This window comes from Heloderma suspectum, chromosome 1 (genome assembly GCF_057233095.1).
Source record: "Heloderma suspectum isolate Gila_16-S chromosome 1, 16-S_ref, whole genome shotgun sequence".
NCBI lineage: Eukaryota > Metazoa > Chordata > Lepidosauria > Squamata > Helodermatidae > Heloderma > Heloderma suspectum.
In genome coordinates, this window is record NC_139458.1 from 414,007,435 (window position 1) to 414,034,606 (window position 27,172).

Genomic DNA, 27,172 nt, shown 5'->3' on the forward strand with positions numbered 1-27,172 from the left:
TTAGAAATATTTTAACTGCTGTTTGCTTGATTTTTAATGTTTGATGCTGCATTTTAAAATAATCTTTATGTTTTTAGCTGCTCAGTTATTTATCTTGTTAAAATGCTGCTTTGTTGTTGCTGCTTTTAATGCAATACTTTTAAATTGTATTTTACTATCGGTTTTATCATATATTTTATTGTTTTTAATTTTATTGTGTAGAATCATAGAATCATACAATAGTAGGGTTGGAAGGGGCCTACAAGACCATCGAGTCCAACCCCCTGCTCAGTGCAGGAATCCAAGTCAAAGTATCCCTGACAAGTTGCTGTCCAGCCTTGTCTTGAATGCCTCCAGTGTGGGAGAGCTCACTACCTCCTAAGTAATTGGTTCCATTGTCATATTGCTCTAACAGTCAGGAAGTTTTTCCTGATGTTCAGCCGGAATCTGGCTTCCTGTAACTTGAGCCCATTATTCCGTGTCCTGCACTCTGGGATGATCAAGAAGAGATCCTGGCCTTCCTCTCTGTGACAACCTTTCAAGTACTTGAAGAGCGCTATCATATCTCCCCTCAGTCTTCAATTCTCAAGGCTAAACATGCCCAGTTTTTTCAGTCTCTCCTCATAGGGCTTTGTTTCCAGTCTCCTGATCATCTTCTTTGCCCTCCTCTGAACCCTCTCCAGTTTGTCTGCATCCTTCTTAAAGTATGGTGCCCAGAACTGGACACAGTACTCCAGATGAGGCTGAACCAGTGCTGAGTAGAGGGGAACTAGTACTTCACATGATTTGGAAGCTATACTTCTATTAATGCAGCCCAAAATAGCGTTTGCCTTTTCTGCAGCCACATCACATTGTTGGCTCACATCACCCAGAGAGCTTCAGCTACAGGTTGACTCATAAAATGAATAAATTAATAGAATTAATAAACGGGAAGATCAAGTCTCTTCCCTGATTCCTGAAGCGAGGTTCCTGTGCCTTGAAGAAGGAGAGACTGAAAGGACTGGGCATGTTTAGCCTTGAGAAGAGAAGACTGAGGGGAGATATGATCATAGAATAGAATCATAGAATAGTAGGGTTGGAAGGGGCCTACAAGGCCATCGAGTCCAATCCCCTGCTCAATGCAGGAATCCAAGTCAGAGCATCCCTGACAAATGGCTGTCCAGCCTCGTCTTGAAGGCCTCCAGTGTGGGAGAGCCCACCACCTCCCCAGGCAATTGGTTCCATTGTCATATTGCTCTTACAGTCAGGAAGTTTTTCCCGATGTTCAGCCGGAATCTGGCTTCCTGTAACTTGAGCCCATTCTTCCGTGTCCTGCACTCTGGGATGACCAAGAATGATCATCCCAGAGGATCTGGGATGATTCTTCTCTGTGACAACCTTTCAAGTACTTGAAGAGCGCTATCATATCTCCCCTCAGTCTTCTCTTCTCAAGGCTAAACATGCCCAGTTCTTTCAGTCTCTCTTCATAGAGCTTTGTTTCCAGTCCCCTGATCATCTTTGTTGCCCTCCTCTGAACCCTCTCCAGTCTGTCTGCATCCTTCTTAAAGTGTGGTGCCCAGAACTGGACACAGTACTCCAGATGAGGCCTAACCAGTGCTGAGTAGAGGGGAACTAGTACTTCCCGGGATTTGGAAGCTATGCTTCTATTAATGCAGCCCAAAATAGCTTTTGCCTTTTTTGCAGCCACGTCACGTTGTTGGCCCATATTCAGCTGTGATCTACAACAATTCCAAGATCCTTCTCACTTGAGTGTTGTTGAGCCACGTATCCCCCATCTTGTAACTGTGCCTTTGGTTTCTTTTTCCTAGGTACAGAACTTGGCATTTATCCCTATTAAATGTCATTCTGTTGTTTTCTGCGCAGCACTCCAGTCTATCAAGATCACTTTGAATTTTGTTTCTGTCTTCCAAAGTATTAGCTATCCCGCCCAATTTTGTGTCATCTGCATAATTGATCAGCATTCCCTGCACCTCCTCCTCCTAGTCATTAATAAAAATGTTGAAGAGTACTGGGCCCTCCTCAGTGCTCTTCAAGTCCTTGAAAGGTTGTCACAGAGAGGAAGGCCAGGATCTCTTCTCAATCATCCCAGAGTGCAGGACACGGAATAATGAGCTCAAGTTACAGGAAGCCAGATTCCAGCTGAACATCAGGAAAAAAGGCCTGTTAGGGCAATACGACAATGGAACCAATTACCTAGGGAGGTAGTGGGCTCTCCCACACTGGAGGCCTTCAAGACAAGGCTGGACAGCCATCTGTCAGGGATGCTCTGACTTGGATTCCTGCATTGAGCAGGGGATTGGACTCGATGGCCTTGTAGGCCCCTTCCAACCCTACTATTCTATGATTCTATGAAATGTAGCAGCCAGTGCAGAACTGGTGCCTTGCTGATTTTGTCATGTGAGTTTGCCCCTGGACTTATAAAGGAGTTACAACACAGAATTCTTCCACTTTCCCCATTATATGTTTGGGCAGCCTACTGGCTGCTTTGATGCCTGGCTTTCCCATCTCATAAAAATACAAAGGCTCTTCCTGGTTACAGGGAGAATTTGTAAACTAAACTGTGATTTGAGTTTACATCAGTTGATTGATTTATGTATGGTATCACCTCTTCATTCTTTATTCTCTGACCCCCCTGACCTGCATCTTATGTGTGGATATAGCCACCATCTTCATTATCCATTTCACATGAGTGACAAAGAAGGCTCTCACCGACAGAAGCTCATGCTATGATAAGTCTCTTTGTCTTTTAAGTTGCCTCAATTCTGTTATGTTTAACACAATGAACTAACACAGCTACTCTTCTAGAATTTGAGCTGAAAAGCTAACTAAGGACACATACAAGTCCTTATCATGCACCACCCATAAGATTACATTGGCCTGGATGAAACATAATGCTAATCCATGGTATGGGTTGTTGAATTCTGGGTTGTCATGATGTGTGAACGTGGCCCAGCTAACAAACCATGGCTTGTTAACAACAGCCTAGAAAAAGAACCTATGGACCTAGTTCGCACGTAATGCCAAGTCATAGGTTAAACAACCCATTAATTGGTGGGGCATATAGGAGCAAGTCTGCTTACCACTTCCACTTTGTATCTGCTTTGCTAAACAAGCCAGGACCCATTCCTGTGCTGTTAGTCGTGATGTCTAAACCTCGCACTCTGGGTTGTTGAAGGTTGAGGAATCTAGAATTTTAACCCAACAACAAGCCATGGGTTCAAATTCTGGGCTGTTTAACCCTCAACAACCCAGAGTGTTGGGAACAGAGCATTCCTGGGTTGTTTCACAAAGCAGATTCAAAGCAGAAGTGGCAAGCGCGCAGGAGGCAGCACTCTCACTTGCACTCGGCCCCAACATATAGTTTAAACAACCCATGGGTTGTCGTTACATGTGAAGTGGACCAGTGTTTGTTGCTGAGTTGTGAATTCTGAGTTTTAACTATGGATTATCATTACGTGTGAATCCAGAACCATGGGTTGTTTATGGGTTGTATCGCCAGGCTAAAGAGGTAGCGGGCAAGAGCACTCAAAAGACCCAGCCACTCTACATGCCAGTACTGCAACGCCTCAAAGGCATCTGGGATACAGAGAGGGAGCAGGTGGAGGAGGGAAACAAACAACCCAGGGGTCGATTGTTTTCCAAAGCTTGGATAGGGCAACAAGCCCTGGGTTAAATAAACCATGTGGGTGAGCATTACGTGCAAACCAGGTCATTGTCTCAAGGGGCGGGTGCCTAGGGTACTTCATAATTAAGCCTCGTCTAAATAATTTGAGAGCGAAAAGGGGTGCAGGGATTTATTTTGTGCCAGAATAATTAATTCTTACAGCTTGCCTCGGCCACCTGAGGGCGATACAGCCACACAATTCAGGGTTCCTGTTAAGTGCTCAGTATTGGCTACCTTCCAGTCCTTGAAATTTGATTAGCTTGTCTTGCTGTTCGCCCTATCACTTGAGGCTCCTGCTGGATACCCCTCATGGTTATTTCATAACCCTCCAGTAGTCAGATTAAAACTCATCATGGTCTCTCAGCAGTAGAGGCAGCAGGTAGGTACCACTGTCAATAGTGATGGATTAATAGAGTATTCTGGGCAGCTCTTGCATTCTCAGAGGTGCCAACAGATTCAGGTTTGCCTTGAACCTGAATCTGTTTCCAGATGGATTGCTTTATGATCTGCTCCAGAATTTTCCCAGGGATTGATGTCAGACTGACTGGTCTGTAGTTCCCAGGTTCCTCCTTTTTACCCTTTTTGAAGATAGGGACAACGTTAGCCCTCCTCCAGTCATCTGGCACTTCCCCGGTCCTCCATGATTTCTCAAAGAGAATAGACAGCGGTTCTGAGAGTTCTTCTGCCAGTTCCTTTATTACTCTAGGATGCAGTTCATCTGGCCCTGGAGATTTGAACTCATTCAAAGTAATGAGGTGTTCCTTGACCATATGCCTGTCGATCTCAAGCTGCAATCCTGCCCCTTCAGCCTGTACTTCGCCTTTGCCAGGGGGGTCATAGACCCTCTTTTGGGAGAAGACTGAGCCAAAGTAGGAATTGAGCACCTCTGCCTTTTCTTTGTCATCTGTTATCATTTTGCCATCCTTATTTAATAGCTGAACAACCATTTCTTTCCTCTGCCTTTTACTATGCACGTAGCTGAAGAAAGCCTTTTTGTTGTTTTTAGCATCCCTCGCTAACCTCACCTCGTTCTCCGCTTTAGCCTTCCTGACGCCATCCCTGCAATTCTGTGCTACCTGCCTGTACTCTTCCTTTGTTACTTGGCCTTCTTTCCACTTCCTATATGTGTCCTTTTTTGTTTTCAGGTCATCCCTAAGCTTGTTGTGAAGCCACATTGGCTTCTTCTGTTGTCTTCCACCTTTTCTTCTTGTTGGAATTGTTTGTGATTGTGCCTTGAGAATTTCCTTTTTTAAAAGTTCCCACCCATCTTGGACTCCTTTTCTCGCTAGCATTGTTTGCCATGGGACCTTACTGATCATTGTTCTGAGTTTATTAAAATCAGCTTTCCTAAAATCCAGGGTACGCGTTTGAGTACACTCGGCTTTTGCTTCCCTTAGAACCAAGAACTCAAGTACAACATGGTCGCTTTCCCCCAGAGTTCCTGTAACTGCTACTTTATCCACTAAGTCATCTCTGTTGGTTAGGATCAAGTCAAGGATAGCCGATCCTCTAGTTCCTTCCTCTACTTTCTGTAGGAGGAAGTTATCCGCCACACAAGTCAGGAATTTCTTGGAGGGGCCATGTTTTGCAGAATTTGTCTCCCAACGAAGATCGGAGAAATTGAAGTCCCCCATTACTACTACATCATGCTTCCTTAAAACATTGGCTATTTGCTTTTCAAAAGTTTCATCCTTGGCTTCTCCTTGATTGGGTGGCCGGTAGTAGACTCCGACCACCAGGTTCCTTTTATTCTTTGCTCCATTTATTTCAACCCAGATGCTCTCGATGGGGCTACCAAGCTCCTCCTCCTGTATTTCTGTGCAGAGATATGTATTTTTCACATACAGTGCAACCCCGCCTCCCTTTCTGTTCCTCCTGTTCTTTTTGAACAAGTTATATCCTTCAACTGCTGTATTCCAGTCATGAGAGTCATCCCACCAAGTCTCAGTTATACCTATCAAGTCATAATTTCCCTCCTGTATTAAGAGTTCAAGTTCGTTCTGTTTGTTTCCCATCTGGAAGCACCTTGACAACAATGCCGTGATTACTCGAAGCCAACATGGATTTGTCAAAAACAAGTCCTGCCAGACAAATCTGATCTCATTTTTTGATCAAGTCACCTCCCTTGTAGACCGTGGGAATGCTGTAGACATCATATACCTCGACTTCAGCAAAGCTTTCGACAAAGTGCCCCATGATATCCTGATGAGCAAACTAGCTCGAAGTGGGCTAGATGAAACAACGATCATGTGGATCCACAGTTGGCTACAGAATCGGACTCAAAGAGTGCTTATCAGTGGGAACGTCTCAAACGGGGGAGAGGTAACAAGTGGGGTACCGCAGGGCTCAGTCCTGGGCCCAGTGCTCTTCAACATTTTTATTAATGACTTGGAGGAGGAGGTGCAGGGAATGCTGATCAAATTTGCAGATGACACAAAATTGGGAGGGATAGCTAATACTTTGGAAGACAGAAACAAAATTCAAAGTGATCTGGATAGACTGGAGTGCTGGGCAGAAAACAACAGAATGGCATTTAATAGGGACAAATGCCAAGTTCTGCACCTAGGAAAAAGAAACCAAATGCACAGTTACAAGATGGGGGATACGTGGCTCAACCACACTACGAGCGAGAAGGATCTTGGAATTGTCGTCGATCACAAGCTGAATATGAGCCAACAATGTGATGTGGCTGCAAAAAAGGCAAACGCTATTTTGGGCTGCATTAATAGAAGCATCGCTTCCAAATCCCGGGAAGTACTAGTTCCCCTCTACTCAGCACTGGTTAGGCCTCATCTGGAGTACTGTGTCCAGTTCTGGGCACCCCACTTTAAGAAGGATGCAGACAAGCTGGAGAGGGTTCAAAGGAGGGCAACAAAGATGATCAGGGGACTGGAAACAAAGCCCTATGAAGAGAGACTGAAAGAACTGGGCATGTTTAGCCTTGAGAAGAGAAGACTGAGGGGAGATATGATAGCACTCTTCAAGTACTTGAAAGGTTGTCACAGAGAAGAAGGCCAGGATCTCTTCTTGATCATCCCAGAGTGCAGGACACGGAATAATGGGCTCAAGTTACAGGAAGCCAGATTCCGGCTGAACATCAGGAAAAACTTCCTGAGTGTCAGAGCAATACGGCAATGGAACCAATTACCTGGGGAGGTGGTGGGCTCTCCCACACTGGAGGCCTTTAAGACGAGGCTGGACAGCCATTTGTCAGGGATGCTCTGACTTGGATTCCTGCATTGAGCAGGGGGTTGGACTCGATGGCCTTGTAGGCCCCTTCCAACCCTACTATTCTATGATTCTATGAACAGGAAAGGCTCGAACAATATCTTAATCTTAAGTATCTTGAAGGTAGCAGGGAGCAATCTAGAGAGACAGCCAGGAGAGAGACAGACAAGATAATCCCCTCCCTGCACGGCAATACTATTTCCTTCGGTTTATTCTCAAAACTGAAGGATAATTTAGAAAAATCCACTAAAATCAGCACAAAGGTAATTTAAATTATGCCCTGAAAATAAACCAAATTTATGTAAGTTACTTCCAATTAATTCTGATTATGGGGTTTTTCATTATGGCCAGTAGGGGAGGATGAGCTATAGCAGCAGTGTCTAGGAACCAGCTGCTTATGCACTCCAAGGTGGAACCTGAGAGACTTGGGCTAATGTGCCTATTCAATCACAGAATAGCAGGTCCCCCACCCAAGCCTAAACTCAGCTTCATCTGAGCATTAAACCATTTTGACAAAAGAGTACATAATATTATGACTGGGATGAATTGAGGGTCGTCTGTATATATGTGATGCTTCCTCTTTAGCTTTGATTTGATCTGAAATTCAGTTTATTCAGAACTTCTGCTTTTAATTTCTATTTATTTATTTTTACAAAAACACCACCATGGCTGCAGAAAGCCATTTGAAAATGTCCCAACAGAGTCTCTTTAAAGGGTTAGGGTACGAAAGGGAAACCCTTCAGTGTTTTCCAGTAGTATTCAAGCTTTTCAGGTCCAGAATCAATTTTTAATTCCACCCTGCAAACTTTAATCCCAACAACACTATTAATTTTTTAAACCTATCTTCCTCCTCTCTGTTGTGTGACCAGATACAGTCAGTTCAGACCCCACCAATGACTTCACACTTACACTGAAATGAATTTACTCTTTTGGTGCCTATTCACCGAGTTTGGAGAGATCCTTCTGGAACTCTTTCACAAACTGCTTGGGTTTTCATCATCCTGAATAATCTGGTGTCATCCAAAAATTCGGTCACTTCACACTGAATGCCAGATCATTTATTAAGTAGTTGAAGAGCACCATTCCCAATACAGTTCCTTGGGGAACTCAACTTCTTAGCCATGCTGATTCTTCTTTAGCAAGACCTGTTCTTCCATGTTCTTGTAAATTTTACATTTAATAATGCTTTCCACCAATTTACCTGATTATGCTAGCAGCCTGTAACTTCCTGGATCCCTTTAAAAAATCACTGTAACATTGGCTACTTTCCAATCCTTTGGTAAGGAGGTCCATTTTAGGTACAACTTATATCAGCAATGTCACATTTGAGAACTTTAAGAGCTCTTGGGTGGATGCTCTCTGGACCCAGCAATTTGTTTTCCCCCCCATTATCCCTAGAACTTCACCAACTGACAACTCTATTTGACTTGTTTCTTCTGATTCCCTCTTTGAAAGAGTCATTTCAGGCACAGACACCTGTGCTACGCCTTCCACAGTAAAAATAGTCACAAATAATGAATTCAGCTTTTATCCCAGGAGACCTAAGCTGAACGTAATGCCCCTCATTTCCCTTCCTGGTCAGGATGAAGATCCTACGTCTTACCATTCAGGCATTCCATCTCTGGCTCCTCACCCTCTGGCTGTTTCTTCAGTCTCTTTGCCTTCCTCCTCTTCTTGCAGTAGAACATGAGACCCAGGACAATGATTATGTACGCCACTGCAGCGCCAACAGATAGCCCTATGGTCTGGATCATCTTATAGGGAGTGTGGCTGTTGGGTTCGTTACCCCGTTCTGCTACTGGTTTATCTGGAAGAAAATGCCAACAGTACATGAGAGACAGAGCACACCGCTGCTACATATCATAGCGATATATGGTCTGGTTATGTAGAACGTATCACAATCAAACATGCTTTTAATGTGTCCTCGCAATGTACAGGTTTAGCCTGAAAACTGTCCCTACACCAAATCAGCTGTGCCAGTATGTGCTGCCACTTTATTAGTTGTTGTTGTTATTATTATTATTAATTATTATTATATTTCTATACCTCCCCATAGCCAAAGCTCTCTGGGCGTTTACTGAAATTAAAACATTAAAATACAATATAAAAAGTTCAAAAGTCATTTACATAAAAGCACACAGACAATATACACAAACAACATATAACTAAAAACAACTTTCAACAGTCAGTCATAACTAGAGACACATCCAGGACTGATTAAAACTCATCATGTGTTGCTAAATGCCTGGGAGAAGGGATAGGTCTTAACCTGCTGCGGAAAACATAATAATGTTGGCGCCAGGCAGACCTCATCGGGGAGCTCATTCCACCGCTGAGAAGGCCCTCTCCCTCGTTGCCACCTTCCGAGCTTCCTTTGGACGATGCACCCAGAGGAGGTCCTTAGATGCTGAACATAGAGTACAGGTAGGTTCATTTCGGGAGAGGGGTGCTGTCAAGTATTGCGGTCCCAAGCCTAGGGCTTTATAGGTTAAAACCAGCACCTTGAATTGAGCTCAGAAGCATATAAGCAGCCAGTGGAAGTGGCTTTAACAGGATATAACTTAGGGGGCTTTTTGTTCTTTAATAATTAAAGGAACTGTCAGACATAATTAGAACCCAGTTTGCCTTGTACGATATTCTGACCTTCTTCAACAGTGGCTACCATTTGCAGACATGGAATATTCTGCCCCACTCCCCCATTCAGGTTTCCAACTCAACCATAAGAGTTAAGGAAGATGCAGAATTCTTCCCACAGTGAAGTCATTTTCTTGCATTACAAATGCAATCAAATGGGTATCCTCCTTACCCACAACATGGAGAAAGGCCTCATGATGCTTGATCTTGCAACTGTTGCCAGCAATGCATGTATACTTGCCAGAATCCTCAGTGGTGACATCATATATCACCAGAGAGCCATTGGGCATAATTTGGATCCTGCAAGAAATGCAAAAAGCATCAGGTACTAGAGAGGGATAATGGCAGAACTAACCATAAATCAATCTACATAACCCAAGGCACTGTATTATACAAGCACAATACACCTGCACTGCTGAAGACCATCTGCAGAGTATCATCTCCAGGTGACACAAGCCAGCCTGCCAGACCACACTTTACAGGGAAAGGCAACTCTGTCTCCCCACCTCTCCAGTCATTGCCAGTCTAAAAATTGGAGAGGGAGGGTCCTTCCTAAACCCAAATACAGCAACCAGTCAGATCCCAAGAGCAAGAAAACAATATGTCAATTCTTCCAAAATGACATTTCAAAGGACGGGAGGTGGGGGCACACAACTCCATACTACCCAAACTCCTGTCTAATTGTAGTAGTTTCTCCTGTCTCAGAGGAAACAGGGAAACAATCCAAACAAGTTTCTCAGCCTCCTCACTTAAGATTGTCAAAAGATCTGGAAATCTGCCTGGTCTGGAAATCTGCCTGGTCTGGATTATGTCACAGGACTGTGAAAATCTAACCCTATTTAGTTTTCGAGAACCTTATTTCACAGAAATCCTAATCTCTCCCATCTCTAGTTTCTGCTCTCTGCTCTCTAGTTTCTGCTCTCTTGACTACATATAGCATGCAACACCTTGAGTTCCAACTCTATGACAAAAACAAATGGATCAAAACTATTCAACTATTCCACTAAACCCTCAAAGTGCCCCATATATGCAAATATGGTTCAATTTATATAATATGTTCCATTTACAAAACTTAAAATAAGACCAGTATCGTCTCCTCCCCAAAGTTCTTCATAGACATCTTTTACCAGCCTGCTACCAGAGATTGTTTGGAGCGAGAGATGCCAGAGACTGAACTTGAGTGCTTACATGTGTAATGCAGGCGCTCTACCACTGCGCCACAGCCCCACCCCCTTCTGTGTCAGCATAGCAGTGATGTATTGCTTTGAGGCATGCTCTGTAAGCGTCTAACTGACTGTTTAATCAATTCTAAATGCTGGTTATTGCTGCATATACTTCAGAGCAATACGATGATCCCTTAATTGCCTGCCTATTGTGTTTGCTGCTGCTGTGCAGGAACTGGAGAGTTGTGCCACAGGCTAGGGAGTGCACTCTTCCCACACACACAAAAAGGCGAAGGAACTGCCGCCAGGAGAACTGAAAGACCTGGAGGTGACTGAAATGGAGAAGAGAGCCTCTTTCCCTTTACAAGCACAGCAGGCAAGAGACTCACTTATAGCTGGGCAGGCAGTATACTAGGGCAACATGATGGCGTCCACTTAGCTGGAGAGGCAATGTTTAGCATGATGGTTCAGAACATTCAATCTCAGCTCTGATTGGGCAGCATTATAACACAATCCCATGTGTCTGGTGCTAGGGATTCACCAGAAGATGCTGAATACTGTGATGGCTGTTCTTGCAACGTCCACCGTCCTCAGATATAATTACATAAGTTCAGGCTATATAAATGATGTGCTTTGAAAATGTTTATTTCCTCAATCTGCATAAATTATGCAAATTAAAAGGTTTGCATAGATTTGCTTATTTTACATCATATATTCTGCTTCTGCTAGTCATTTCTGACTGAATACTGAGATTTCACCAGGCATTGCCCACATCCTTTCAAGATGATGTGTGCAGCCATAAAAGGACTAGAACTCTTATCTTTAAACCCAATGTGAAAGCAGAGCTTCCTGGGATGGTACATTCTGTGGCTATGTGGTGCAATCATGGAATATCTATAGTCTTGCATCTGCACTGCTACAGTCATAATTCCCCATACAGTAGAACAGCCTCCATACAGAATCCTGAGATTCTCAGCTCTCTTTCTTTTCCTTTTAAGTGATGAACTTTCTAGTCCTCATGACTGAAGATGGAACTATGAAATTATGCTGAGCAGCACCTACTTCAGGATTAGAAATCTGAGATATTGGTGAAGGACTTCAGGTGGAATTCTTATTATACTCTGCACATTTCACCTTACACTCAACACACGTTCTTCCCCATTTATCCATATGATCCAACCCTCCTCTCACAGTGCCTTACAAAAATAAGTACAGGAAACATTCAGGCAAAGAGTCCAATGGAATAAAGCTTGAAAATTATCTATGTTTGACACCTGCTCAATTTAAGTTCAGGATATTCATATTGTGGTTGCAAAGTTTGGGATTTCAGCACAGAACCCCCACTCCCTGCAACTGCATATTTAAAATATCAGGGAACACTATATATGGTACCTCTTTAATGAGCTTCCACCATGCATTAAAAACATGGTGTTCAGGCAGGCATTTGGGGTGGGTTAGGGTATTTTTAGAAAATGATGTTTTTAAATGTAGAATTTTATTGTTTTAAATTGTTTTTATTATTGTACATCGCCCAGAGTGGCTGGGTGACCAGCCAGATGGGCAATTAATACATTTAATTAATTAATTAATGGTGGCTGTATGAGGCTCTCAAGTTGAATCCATTAGAGCAAAAAGTAGAACAGGTATAATCTCACAGGGCATGTGCAACTGACCCTGACCCCTAAAATGATCCTTTATGGTTCTAGGGGTGTCTTCGGCCAACATTTATTTATATGGACATTAGGCGGGCTAATTTGTGGGAGGAGGGGGCCATACCTGGGCAAGAATTTGTCAGGTTCCAGAATCCTGTCCTTCCCTTTCCACTGGATTTGCGGCAGTGGGTCACCTTCAGCTTGGCACTGGAACATGGCTGTGTGTCCCGGATATACTGTTGTGTCCTCTGGCATCAGTTTAAAACTTATGAAAACTAGGAATAAAGAAAACACTCTACACACCACACAAGCACTGGTGTTAAGGAGAACAGCGGACTTTGGTGGAGACGTGGCTGGAACATCAAGCTGGGCGAGTGTTATGCTTGCCCCACAACTTAAACATGTATCACATGTGAATGTTCTGGGCTGAGCTGTAAAGCTAGAAGCAGTAGCTTGTGGTGGGTTATTGCTTTGGATTGCAACTTAGGGAGGTAGTGAGGGAGGTAGTGAGGGCTGCCTCTCCTTTTTTTAACCTTCTGGGAGAGGGCAGATTTGACATAAGGTTTTGTGGGCATAGGTTGGCTTTCAGGATCTGTTATCTAGAGATCCTGTGAGTCGAATTCCTCTCCCAGGATGCTTCCAGTGGTGGAAGAGAGTGCACCAATTTTCACCTGTTTCCTCACTTGCTCCAGAGGGTTGGGGGATCCCCTGGAACATGTTGAAAATGTGTGTGAGAGGTAACCATTAGCTACAAGGGCCACTCTCCACAGTAGTCTCAACATCCTATTAGAAATTTAATCCATTTATTTAATTGTTTATATGCAGCTTTTCCAGTCACTCAAGGTAGTTTACAAGACAATTATATTTTTATAACATTCCTTCTAGTAGCTAAGTTAGGTGGATGAGTGATTATCAGTTAGGAAGCAAAATAGGGCCACCCGAAAGCAAGGTAATGGATTCTACATAGTCAGTGCCCTAGGTATGCAGAAGTAATAAGTTTGTGAAGAAAATGGTATTTATAAACAAAACTAAAAACAATCAATCTGACAGGAACCTGTGAGCTTACAGGATATAGATAGCAGTTCAGCCTACGGTGTAGGGGTGGAGAAGAGAAAGTGTCTACAGAAACCAGAAGTCTGGCAGACTGTGTGTCTACCAATCAATGGCTGAGACCACTTTGAGACATGGCTATGTATCAGCTGGAAAAAAATGGAAGGCAGAGGAAGAGAGGAAATTGGTCTGCTCAAACCCCTGACACCTTACAGTAAGTGCCTTGGAAAGGGAGATCAGGGTTGCAGGGAGATGTTTTTCCCACCTCCAGAATTGCGTGCCCCCCACTATAGTTATAAAATACTCAGGTTTGAGTCTGGCAGTTCTCTAGCACTATATACAACAGCAGGGGGAGGGAAAACGGAAAAAAGGTGTCCTTTACCCCTTCCCCACTCCTGAAACTCGCCTTCCCATCACATCTCCTGAGCGGCCTTAACAGCACTACAAGGCTCCTGTTTCAAGCTACCTAGAACCATGAACAAGAATACTCCTTTTATGGGGTGGGCGTATACAGCAACATTTTGTTGTAGGTTATGTGCACATGTGTTTAAAATCACACCAACAACCTCAGAAAATTAGGCTGGCTACCCATGGACTTTCAGTCACCAACTGCTGCTTAAAAGAAATGCTGTTCTACCCAATGTTTACCTGCTACTGTGAGATGGACTGTCGCTCTGATCTCTCCCTGTGGGCCATTGGAAGCGATGCACGTGTAGTTCCCAGCATCACTCCTCGTTACTTTATGAAAGTGCAGGTTTCCAGTGTTGTAACTGACCCAAGCTGGCATGCTGCTCCCATCTAGATAGAGGACCAGAGAAGTCAGTTAGAAGCAGACCATAAGTAGCCCAGCAAGGCCTATGCACTGGGGAATAGTAACTTCAAAGAGGAGGTGGAAATTATTTTTATCCGCAAAGGACAGTAAAAACACCAAAACACCTGGAACAGACCTCTCTGCAAATAAGAAGTTGAATGCTTACAGCAGCCTTCCCCAACCTGGTTCCCTCCAGATGTGTTGGACTGTAACTCCAAGAATGCTGGACGTTGTAGTCCAACACATTTGGAGGGAACCAGGCTGTGAAAGCTTAAGAGACCTCTTGTTATAAAAATCTATCGATACATCATGCAGTAAGACAAATGTGTAAAAAAAAAAATTTGTATTTTTACATATTCCCAACATTGCCCCTCACCGGTTTTAATCCACTGGATTGTAGGCTTTTCCCGGCCTGTGGCTGAGCAGGATACGGTGACCTCTTTATCAAACTCAACACATTGCAGGGGCTGAGGTGGAGGAGTAAACTTCAGCTTCTCTGCAATAAAATCATCCAATCAGAGACACGAGCATGCAGGCAAATACTGCCCAAACAACACATTTGTCGGTCTTCTGCAAGAGAGCCTACTGTTTGTGAAGCACATAGATACAAGCAGGAGCAAGAGAAGCCAAACGGTCTCCAGAGACTCCCATTATCAAGACTTCCCCAGGAGTAGGAGATGCAGTTCGGTACAGTGAGCGTCTGTGAGGGCATGTAGATTCACATGTAGCAAGCAACATCCCTAACAGTAGCACATACCCAGAACGTGGACCCGAGCCTGTTCTTCAATACTTCCAGCTAGAGTGCTGCTTACACACTTGAACACCGTCCCATCATACACTTCCACATTGTTAATACGTAGCGTCCCATTCTCAGCAATTTCAAAGCGGGAATCCTGCCAAAGATGAAAACAGCAAAGACATGAGACATGAAGGCCTTCTGGCTCCCAAGCCAAAAGAGACCACTCCAGAGGTTGTTTTGTGCAGGCAGGCTACTTCTGCAAACACTTTCTGGGGGCCAGAGGCTGCAGTTGGACCTGCTGATTCAAAGCAGCCTTTCACCCATACCTTTTCCAGATCAAAAGTTTATCAGTAATTTGGAGCATCCCTGATCTGCCTCAAAAGTGGCAAAAAATATTTTTATGTAATCAGAAGAGCTCCCCACCCACCAAGTCTATGTTTTAGCTCAAAAGGTGGAACATGGAAAGCTGAAAGACTGCTTTGTGGGAAGTAGAATTAACTCTGGCTGCAGCCCCATGCCCCAAGGCAGAATTCAAAAGAACCTCAAGTGCCCTTTTTCTACCTGGCACACTAACTCCCCACCAGCAATTAGGTTCTAGTTGGTTCTTGTCTGCAACAGCAAGAACAGGCTCCATTTCCAGAAGTATCTCACAGGGAAAAGGGGGGATTAAAACAGAGACTGCAAAAAAAAGCCTATTTAGTGCTATGTCAGATGCTTGAGCTCGTCTCCCTTTTGTTGCATTTTTATGCTAGGGGTTTAATTGCATAATGGGATTAAGCCAGTTAGAACCAGATATATAAAACCACAGGACACACTCAGCTGTTAAAATGCAAGACCACACAAGGGTTTAAATGAGCATGTGTGCGAGAGAGAAATGGAGACCCTGTCTGGGAGCCACATCGCCAGTTTAATTTGGTGGGTAAGCAGTACTGAAATACGTGTGTGGGCTTCTCTTGTGGGCACAGATATCTCCCCCTTCCAGAAACACACACACACACACACACAGCATATTTGAGCCACATGCATGTACACTCACACACATAAAGGCATCTTGAGACACAAGCATGCTCGGGTGGATATTCATGTACATATACACAAGCTGCTTTGTTTCCCCAAGATGCAACAACATTGAGACTCCTCTGTTCCTGCTGGGAAAAACCCAGCATGGAAAATCAGGAGCAGCTGCTTCCCCATTTATTCCCCCACCAATCTTCAGCAACAGAAGTACTCTCCTTGATATGTGCACTCAGGAAAACACCGGCCAATTTGGGACAGATTCTCTTTGGCCTGGAGGGCTCTGCCCCAAGCAACAGGCCCAGATCTGATGCCTAACCAGGCAGCTGCAGCTTAGCCTTACCATCACCATCCTCCTCCCTTCAATAAACTCCTTGAAACAAGGTCAACCCCATGCCCCTTCAGTGCCTTTGGAGAGAACTGTAGCAGATAAAGAGTACAATAGAGCCACATTAATACAGATCCATGGAAAAGTTGGAAGGGGCCAGAGAAGTAGAGCCTACAGACCTCTATCTCTAGTTTTAAGATCAAGAAGATGTGAAAGAAATTAGAACTACAAAAGGAATGTTGTGTTCTCAGCAAAGCAGAAGCACACAGGAGAACCACATTGGGAGGGACAGTAAGTGTACACTGCTTAGAACTACAGCAAAGAGCCGTGAAAGAGATCCAGCAGCCAGTTCCACAAGGTGGCACAAGGCCCCTCAATGCTCACCTCTGAAATGGGGAAGCCGTTGCGAAACCAGTTGACAGTGGGCTTCAGAGAGGCTTTGCTGAGACAATGGAGGTAGCCTGGTTTACTCTCTTCTAGCTGACTGTCCTTGGGCTTTTCCACCCATTTTGGCATTGCTGGGGGTGGAGAGAGAGAGAAAGAGACACTAGTCAACATTGACTCAATAACAGAAGATTTTGGCATACATCCCATATCATCTTAGGTACAGAGGCTTGCTGAAGAGATCACCCAAGACCTGTAAGCATCTGTTTCTTGGCCTGCAATAAAGATTATCATTGAACATGGCCAGGAGACCATCATCAAGGAAAAGAATTTCTTGTACCTTTGTTGGGAGGAATGTTGAAATGATCTAGGGATGACCATGCTTCAGCCCTAAAGTCCAGTATTTAGGCCCATCCAGCCCTGAGAAGCAAATGGTGGCTGCCTATCCACCTAGTTCGCAACTCGCATATATGTTTAGTATATGAAGTGTTCCTTCTTCTTTCTGTCATCCAATTCTACTCGCAACTTTTCATTCAAAACATATGCTGCTTTCTCTGTTCTCTCAGTATACACAAAGGAACCTGCTTACTGGCTACTGTGATGGTCAGGTCTTGCTTCTTTTCTCCAGCCTTGTTCACTGCATGGCAGGTGTACACCCCTGCATCCTTTTCTCCAATGCTAGCAAAGACGAGGTCCTCAGCTTCTTGCCGTACCCTTCCAGTCATGGGGATCTGAACACTGTTTCTCTCCCACCAGACCCGGGGTTCAGGGACGCCCTGAGGGGCCACACAGGTCACACGCTGCTCTTTGTTGGCTATGAAAGTCCTTGGGTCAAATGGTTGGGCAAAATCTGCAATTTCTGGGGAAAATACAAACATACAATTGAAAATGGAATGGTGTGGAGAGTGTTTTGGGGAGGTTGTAGATGGAGTCCACCAAAGTATTCATGAACATCTGTCTACATATTGGGACAGGAATTTATTGTAAGAAAACTACAACAACTGGGGAATATCCAGGTCTTCAGGAAAAGAGGTGGAGGAAGACTAGCCTAGCCAGCTCTTTCTTACCCAAATCACGTCAAAGTCATGAGCCTTCAGCCCAAAGCCTATTAACTAGGCAAAGTCATTCCCAAGCTCATACCTGCCAGTTGCAGGGTTGCCTCCAAGATTACTGGTTTCCCCCTCTGCCCGCGACCAACACATTTATAGACTCCAACATTGCGTCCTTTCACCTGAGGTATCAGTAGAGAGCCATTGGAAAACATCACAGGTCTTTGGGATGGCCTTTGGGAAGAGGAAGAAAAAAATAAGATCTGAGGTCAATCACTGACCTTGCACAACATAGAAGCTTGCAGGCAGCAGCGGGTGCTTCCATGTAATAATACTATTCACCATTAAAGGAAAGCATTTACAGCATTACTTTTTCAAACCATGACTTATACATATTTGGATGAGGAGTTTGCGAATGTTCACATAGACTGATGTCCACAAATAGAGAATATTTTTCATTGTGTATTTTTCTGTGAACTGTATGCCAGTCCCAGGAAAAGATTTCTTGCAGCTTTGTTGGGAGGAATGTCTGATAGAAGCTTGGCTGAGCAGATGTGTAAACTACTTGTAGATGTGGATCCTTATGAAACTTATCAAGTAGCTTTATTTGTAGTGGCTGCTAAAACAATTAGAGCAAAGGTCCTAAAAACTGTTGCTGGAGGTTGTGCACATGATTAATTTGCTTGAGAGGTTTGTTCAAACCTTTTCTTTTTGTGTCTCTTTTTTGGGCAAAATTTTAAGAGCCTAATGGTTATATGCAATAAAACCACCTGACTAATCACCATTATGATGCCCCTACCCACAGTGCTCTCTGCAGTAATCAGTAAATGGCAGGTAGGGGGAAAGAGAAAAGAGGTTAAGTCTGTACAAAATAGGCAGGACTGACTAAATTCAGAAACCAAAGTCAGAAACCAAATTTCATTGGCCGCTGATATGGTTATTACCTTGGCAAATGTTTCTTTACTTAAAGCAGGTATCAGATATGGCTACTATCTTTGGGATGATTCTGGAAGTGTTCCCAAAACTATTAACAACAGCACCATAGAACAAATAGTACTAAGCAATATTAGAGATTTCCTTCTCCTTGAGCATGATTCCTTTACTTCAAGGAGAAATTATTATTATTATTATTATTATTATTATTATTATTATTATTATTCCACCTTTTCCCCAATACTGGGACTCAAGGCAGCTTTACAACATTAAAACTTGTACAGTTAAAATATATAAATAGGAATATACAAAAGTTAAAATATAATTAAATCAATAATATTAAAATTGTATAAAATATCAAAATTTTAAAGGACAACAATATGAACAATAGTACCCATCCATCATATTCTCACAGGTCCAGACTACCTATCCCCAAAGGCCTACCAGAACAAAAAAGGTTTTGCCTGCCTGTGGAAACATACCAAGGAGGGTGCCACTCTCGCCTCCCTGGGAGAATTCCAGAGCCTTGGGGCAGCCACCAAGAAGGCCCTCCTGCGTTCCTCCCAGGAGAGCCTGTGATGGTGGAAGGACAGCGAGAAGGGCACGAGCAGCTTCATAGGGGAGAAGGTCTCAGGGCACGAGCAGCTTCATAGGGGAGAATACGGTCTTTCAGATAACCTGGGCCCCAACCGCATAGATCATGACCAGCACTTTGAATTGTGCTCGGAAACAGACCGGGAGCCAGTGGAGCTGTTTTAGCAGGGGAGCTGTATGCTCCCCTATAACCAGCCCCAGTCAGCAGTCTGGCAGCAGCTCTTTGAACCAGCTGAAGTTTCTGAACACTCTTCAGAGGCAGCCTCACGTACAGCGCATTACAGTAATCCAAACGGGATGTAACTAAGGCATCTGTCCCTATGGCCAAGTCAGACATCTCAAGGAACAGGCGCAGCTGGCGCACTAGCTTTAACTGTGCAAATGCACTCCTGGCCACCACCGAAACCTGGGCATCAAGGCTCAGGGCTGAATCCAGAAGTACACCCATGCTGTGAACCTGTGTCTTCAGGGGGAGTGTAACCCCATCCAGCACAAGCTGAATCCCTACTCCCTGATCAACCTTTCAACTGACCAGGAGCACCTCTGTCTTGTCTGGATTGAGCTTCAACTTGTTTGCCCTCATCCAGTCCATTACTGCCAACAGACACTGCTTTAGCACCACAGCAGCTTCCTTGGAATTAGATGGGAAGGAAAAGTAGAGTTGGGTGTCCTCAGCATACTAGTGACACCAAGCCCCAAATCTCTGGACAACCTCTCCCAGTGGCTTCATGTCTATGTTAAATAGCATGGGGGACAAATGGAACCCTGAGGAACTCCACAGGCCAACGGCCAGGGAGTTAAACAGAAGTCCCCTAGCACCACCTTCTGGGTCTGTCCCTCCAAGAAGGAATGGAGCCACTGTAAAACAGTGCCTCCAAGTCCATCCCAGTGAGGCAGTCCAGGAGGACACCATGGTTGATGGTATCGAAAACTGCTGAGAGGTCCAGAAGAACCAACACGGACACACTTCCCCTGTCTAGTTCCCAATGTAGGTCATCCACCAAGGCGACCAAAGCTGTTCCTGTCCCATAACCAGGCCTGAAGCCAGATTGAAGCATTAACCACTCCACTCACCTCTGGCTGCTTTTATGAGCCAGGAAGGGCAAAGATCTAGAACACACGTGGTGGCTCTCACCTCTCCCAGAACCCTGTCCACATCCTCAGGCTGTACAAATTGAAAAGTATCCAATAACACTGGACAAGCAGGGGCCAAAGTTACATCCACTGGGTCTGTATCAACTATTGCATCCAAGTTAGAGTGGATCCAAGCAATTTTGCCTGCAAAGTGCTGAGCAAATTGTTCACAGCGGGATGTCAAGAGGTTTAAATTCTCCTCTTGCAGGCTAGTGTATAAAAGACCTCTGACCACTCGAAACAGCTCTGCTGGACAGCTTTGTGCCAACGCAATAGTGGCAGAATTTTTGTTGTTGCCCTTATTGCCAGAGAGTAGGCCTTCAAAAAGGCTCTAGCCCATGTTCGATCAGATTCACTCCCAAGTTTTCTGCCAACCTCACTCTAGTTGTCTTCTCACTTGTTTCATCGCCACCAGCTCCCTAAAAAACCAGGGTGCTGATGTGGCTCCACTTCATGAGAGAGGACTCTCAGGAGCGATTGTGTCCATGGCCCTGTTCATTTCTCTATTCCAGAGAAATATTCCAGAGATCGGACAGGGCTTTGACAGAATCACCTGCTGAGGCAACAGGAAAATCCCCAAGAGCCATCAGGAAACCGTTCGGATCCATCAGCCTCCTGGGGCAGACCATCTTAACTGGCCCTCCACCCCTGCACAGGTTCCAAGTGCCAGCAAGTCTAAACCCCACCAGATAGTGATCTGTCCATGGCAAGGGAGCTATAGAGAGTTCCTCCACTCTCAGATCACTATCACCCCATCCAGCACAGAAAATGAGGTCCAGAGTGTGCCCAGCAGCATAGATGGGGCCAGATACCTTTTGGGACAGACCCACAGTTGTCATGGCCGACATGAAGTCCTGAGCCATTCCCAACAGGGCAGCATCAGCATGGATGCTGAAATCCCCTAGCACAACAAGCCACAGGGTCTCCAACACCATATACCTTTCCAATTAGCATCACCTACCAGTTAGCTTTCTATCCCCATAGGGGACACTTACTTGGTCCGATTGGAAACAGCAGCTTCATCCTCAAATAACCATTCCTGAGTTGGAGGTGGTACAGCTTGGAACTTGCAATGGAACATGGCCTCCTCATTCTTATTGACAATCTGGTTCTCTGGAACAATCACTGGACGTGGGAAGGTTTCATCTATTATGAGGAAAAGAGGAATATAGGAAAACAAGGATTTATCACCTGGATTCCCTTCTCCAGATCAACATTTTTCCCTCATAAAGGAACAGGCAGAGAGGGGAATAAGAAAATAAGGCTGGTGATTTTACACACACAGGCAGCATCTGGCTAGAATGAAGCATCCAAACCGTGCCATTATGAATGAGCATCTCCTAGAGAAAATTAACAAAGCTCTGTCAGCAGAGACCTTAGGTTTTCACTTGAGTGCCTTGCTTAACAACTCTTGCTTTCCTCTATATGGGTTTGCTCTTTTCTTAGGGTACTGGCAATGGCTAGTTATTTTCCTTTTTTCAAGGCTTGCTTTTCATTAAGAAATTGCATGCTTTCTTTTTAGGCTAATACAAGTTTAGGGCTCTTCCTTTTCAGAAAGATCTGAACAGCATTTGCTTGGTAGTCCTACTTTCAAACAAATATGCATAGGAACAGGCTGGGAATGCCCAGTGGAACTTCTTCCTAGGTAAGCGTGCACAGGATGGCAGCCTCCTTCCCGGCTGGCTTGGCCAGGTGAACTAAAGTGATTTCAAAAATATTATAATTTGTATTAGATCAGTCTTAATTAGATCTCTTCTTTTCATTTGTTTGATAAGTTTCATTATACCTCTCCTATTTATATTCCTATATAGCTTTATAATCTGTTAGCACTGTGTGCTTTGAAATTTTCATTCTAAATTTGTGTTCTAGTACCTTGTTTTGCTCAGTACAATTTGTTAAAAATGTATTTATTACCTGGAAGACAATTAAAACATAATGGGAAAAAGAGCTAGAGTCCTCTGTTTCAGATGTTGGATCGCATGTAACCTCGACTCCAAAAAGGATTAAGCAACAAAGTTGACATGGCCAAAACTACCACTCTTCCAGCTGAAAAATGAACCAAATTGCATGCAGACCCTGAAAGCCATCACAATGGACTGCCTTTTCAATATGCTATATGCATATGCCCGTGCAGTGCACTTTGATTTCCTATTGCCTTTATAAGGGCACAGAGAAGCCATACATTTCTCTGGCCATCCAGGCCTCCAGCAGGGGCAGGCAACCTCTACAGCAGGTGTGGGCAACCAGAATGGGGTGGGAACTTGATGAACCCCACCCTGCTCCCTGCAGGCCTAATATCAGGTGGGTGCGTCGACACAATGATCCTCCCAGCACGTTCACCGGGAACCGGTTTCACCGCACATTGGTCTTTTCCCATTGGAGAAGGCCTGCACACTGCGAAGCCACTTTGCCTGCCTCGCACCTTCTCCCGTTGGGGAGAGGATGCAGGACAGATGAAACCACCACTTCCCCAATCCCCTTGTTATCTTCAATCACAGACTGGAGAGAAAGGGATTCCTCTCCCTGCCTCCTCACAATATTCTGGGATGGGTGGGACTTGGGGAGGAGACTGGACAGACAACCTCCATGGGCCAGATTAGGGTACCCTCCCCTGCTCTACTTGCAAGTTCCTGTGTAGAAGTGAGAAGGGGAGATATGCTGAACACTCCATTAACAGAGAACTGCTTAATATATTACGTTTCATATTCCATACATGCTAAAAAAAAAGGTATGATGTTCCAAAATATACTTGCAATAGGGATACAAGATACTGGGAGCTCCTTATCATCTGCACATCCATTTCACATGTGCCCAATAAGAGAAGCAGGTATTTCCTTGACAGAGCGTGAGAAATGGCTTGAAGCCTCTGCAAGACCTCAAATGTGGCCATAAACATGGGAGTTTTTCAAAATAGCTCATGGGCTCATCCTGTGACTAATATAAGAGAATACAGCCAACACAAGGACACTTGAGACATTCCCCAAGATTAGAAAATTGTGACAGCACAACTCCTATTTACCTATGATGCTCAGACTGAAGTTGCTGCTGCTGCACACAAAGGCCACGGCATTCCGAGCACAACAGTAATAGATGCCATTGTCATCTGGGCTGGCACTCTTGAGAGTTAATGTCCGTTCCTTGTTGCTGACTGAATAGTTGGTACGATCATCTATGATCTGGGTGCCATCCCGGAACCACTGACTTGTTGGTCTATGAGACAGACAGTTTAACAGCTCAGAACCATAGCAAGAGCCAATGCTTAACAAGCAGCTGATAAATGGCCCACTGGATTAATTCTTTCTCCCAACACAAATGGGCAAGACACAGATGTTCAAATGAAAACCAGTGAATTAAACTGCAAGCCCAGAAGGTAACAGTGTAAAACTATGTTGTGCCAAGGGGCAATAACCCTCTTCTGCATGTCAACTCTGTATCATCTTGACATCACCAAAGCACATTCAGGCATGAGCAGCACTGTAGGACTGAACAGCTGCCTTCATTTTCAAGTTCAGGACTGTTCTATTCAACTTTTCTTAACATTTAAAAGTTTATTGGATGAGCAAGATTCCAGCGGGTAGAGGGAAGGGAGAGATAGCCAGCAAAGAGCATGAATTGTTCACAATAGTGGCTCCTTACCGTGGATGCCCATCAATATGGCAGCGCAATGTCACTGGAGCAGAACTTTGTATATCTTCCACCCTAGCTGGGTTCTTCAAGACAACTCCCCCTGTTTCGATCCCTACCAAAAAGGGGGTGGGAAGAGAAAACAAAGCAAAGGTAACTTTGAAGCCTCTGCCCACCTATAGCAGTGGTCTCCAAACTTTTTTGATCGCGCACCCCTATCAGTAAAACTTTTTTGTGCACACGTCCCCAATATATGTATATGTATTTATAAATGATATACATGTACTACTGTACTAATATGTTACGTACATTATAAAACATACACAAAAATAGAAATTAAAGAAGGATGAGAGAAAGATGAAATGAGCAATATTTTTAAAATAATTTATTAATAGTACAAAACCCCTTTTTGTTCTCACTAAAAAATATTAATGACGATAACATTTTTAGTGAGAACAATGTGATTGTTCATTATTTTTGAAAATCTTGGTTTAACACTTTGTGACACAGTGATTCAAAGGTCTGGTTCTAAGTTCAGTTTATTTCAATACCAGGTTTCAATGGCTGTCATAGGTGAAAAATACACCTCACAAAGATAAGTATGGAATAAGTGCATCTTTTGCTATGCTTACTAAATCATAATACTCATTTTTCAATCCCATCCACCAGTTATTCAAAGGTTTTTGTTGAAATTTATCTAGTAAATTTCCATCTTCCCTGATGTTAATCAGTTGTTCTTGCAAACTAATCGGAAGGTGTTGCATTTGTATATTTTTAACAACTGGGTTCAAAACCCACTGAATCTCTTCATTTGGAAGATTTTTAAACAGGTTAGAAAATTCTGTTTCCAAGTTTTTGAAGTATGCAGACATGAGAGTTTTTATAGGTGACACATAGTTTTCAGCAACAAAATCACATACTGATGGAAACACTTCCAAACATCCATTTTCAAAATGCTCTCTCCACAGCACGAGTTTCTTTTGGAAAGCAGTTACTTTCTCACTCATTGTTAAAATGTCACCTTTACCTTGAAGGGACAGATTAAGTGTGTTTATTTTTTCAAAAATATCTGTTAGGTAGCATACTACTGTCAGCCACTTGTCATCACGGAAAAGGTCGGCAAATTTGGAACACTGTTCTGCAACAAATTTGCTCTCCTTTGGCTGGATGGCAGCTGCTCTGGTGCTGCGGCCGAGCAGGCAACTGGCCTTGTTCTGCCGTGCCTGGCAGAGACTGGCACAGTTGCTCTCAGTGGCTGTGGCAGAGGCTGGATAGGACTGGAGCAGAGAGAGAAATGCCACGGAGCTTCCCTCTCGGCTCCACTCCCACCCTGCTGCCTCTGCTGCTGCCATCATTGCACACAATGGCAGCTTGTCAGGACAGCAGGAGGCTGCTCAATTATCAGGCGGCTTGCGCACCCCAATGGATCATCTCGAGCACCCCAGTTTGGAGACCACTGCTCCATAGTACTTTGGAAACTGAAGCCTCCATATATCCAACACCAGGTGTCAAAGGGTCAGTACAGGAATGCAACATTGCTTCCACCTCTGCATGACTGCACTTGATCAGCACTGGGAAGTTACAGCTGAGCTACATTATTTGCACTGCAAACCTGTATCATTCTTGCTTATGTAATGAAACTAATAAGTGTGGCCTATGGTCAGACTCAGAAAGATCTCCAGATGGATTTTAACGTTTCCTAACAGAAGACGATACCACCCTAATGGCAGAAAGCGAAGAGGATCTCAAGAGCCTCTTGTTGAGGGTGAAAGAGGAGAGTGCAAAAGCTGGTTTGAAACTCAACATTAAAAAAACGAAGATCATGGCATCTGGCCCCATCACTTCCTGGCATATAGAAGGGGAAGAAATGGAAGCAGTGACAGATTTTACTTTCTTGGGCTCCAAGATCACCGCAGACGGTGACTGTAGCCATGAAATTAAAAGACGCTTGCTCCTGGGGAGGAAAGCTATGGCAAACCTAGACAGCATAGTAAGAAGCAGAGACATCACCTTGCCGACAAAGGTCCGTCTAATCAAAGCTATGGTTTTCCCAATAGTAACGTATGGCTGTGAGAGCTGGACTATAAGGAAGGCTGAGCGCCGAAGAATTGATGCTTTCGAACTGTGGTGCTGGAGAAGACTCTTACGAGTGCCCTGGACTGCAAGGAGGTCAAATCAGTCCATCCTAAAGGAAATCAACCCTGAGTGCTCATTGGAAGGACAGATAATGAAGCTGAAGCTCCAATATTTTGGCCACCTAATGCGAAGAGAAAACTCCCTGGAAAAGACCCTGATGCTGGGAAAGACTGAAGGCAAAAGGAGAAGGGGACGGCAGAGGATGAGATGGCTAGATAGCATCACGGATGCAATGAATATGAACTTGAGCACGCTCCGGGAGAGAGCGCAGGACAGGAAGGCCTGGCGTGCTATGGTCCATGGGGTCACGAAGAGTCGGACACGACTGAACGACTGAACAACAACAACAACAACAGAAGATGCTTTCAGTTCTGCATGGTTGCCAAATCACCACCTCCCCTGGACAGGCAATTAGGTGACAGATATTCCAAGGAGCTACCCTATTATAGTGGGAGATGGGGTGAACACTAGGCTCTCTTGTCAAACGCCTTTATGTACAAGTGCTTCAGTCACATGTAGCACTTGCCCTTGTTTAGGAGCATCACAGGAGTCTTGAGCCATCTCCAAGCCTGACTTTCTGCGATCACATGCCAAGCCAAGAGACAGCAGGTGGGGGCCATTGTATGTTATCTGATCTCACTTCAAGAGCACAGCTGGCCCACTAATGAGGTCGTTGCATTCCTTATGGCTTTGCAGCAAAATTCATGGGGTGGGTGGGGGAGAAGAGAAAGGCAAACATTAGCTGTGCCAGACAGAGGATTTACACCTGGGGTGCTAAACCCGAACAGGCAGGCCAAGCCAAGCACTCTCTCCATTGCTTACATCTGGCTCCTTGCAAATCCCCTATGGCTCCTTTTAGGTTGGCCTCACCCTGAACCAAGGATAAGGTTTCATCAAAGAGCTGGCTCAGCTCAGGTGATGACCGTGCTTTTGGAAGGGACCAGGCTACTGAAAACAGAGCCATAAGTGCTACCATTTTAGCAAGTGGCAACTGCTTTCTTCAACGACTACTTGCCTCGGGGAAAAAATTGCTGCTGTAGCTTATGGGCAGATATT

General features: G+C 44.4%; 1 protein-coding gene across 1 annotated transcript in view; it reads right to left on the reverse strand.

Moving 5' to 3' along the window:
• Positions 1-27,172, reverse strand: part of PTK7 (protein tyrosine kinase 7 (inactive)) — a 128,131-nt gene that overhangs the window by 15,064 nt on the left and 85,895 nt on the right. The window contains exons 3-14 of the mRNA XM_084829038.1: positions 23,993-24,095; positions 23,376-23,566; positions 21,352-21,502; positions 17,787-17,929; positions 17,236-17,505; positions 16,647-16,780; positions 14,939-15,074; positions 14,558-14,677; positions 14,019-14,168; positions 12,445-12,595; positions 9,678-9,805; positions 8,475-8,678 (exon numbers count right to left, since the gene is read on the reverse strand). Of these exons, the coding sequence (XP_084685164.1) occupies positions 8,475-8,678; positions 9,678-9,805; positions 12,445-12,595; positions 14,019-14,168; positions 14,558-14,677; positions 14,939-15,074; positions 16,647-16,780; positions 17,236-17,505; positions 17,787-17,929; positions 21,352-21,502; positions 23,376-23,566; positions 23,993-24,095 (1,881 nt within the window). The remainder of the gene's footprint in view (positions 1-8,474; positions 8,679-9,677; positions 9,806-12,444; positions 12,596-14,018; positions 14,169-14,557; positions 14,678-14,938; positions 15,075-16,646; positions 16,781-17,235; positions 17,506-17,786; positions 17,930-21,351; positions 21,503-23,375; positions 23,567-23,992; positions 24,096-27,172) is intronic.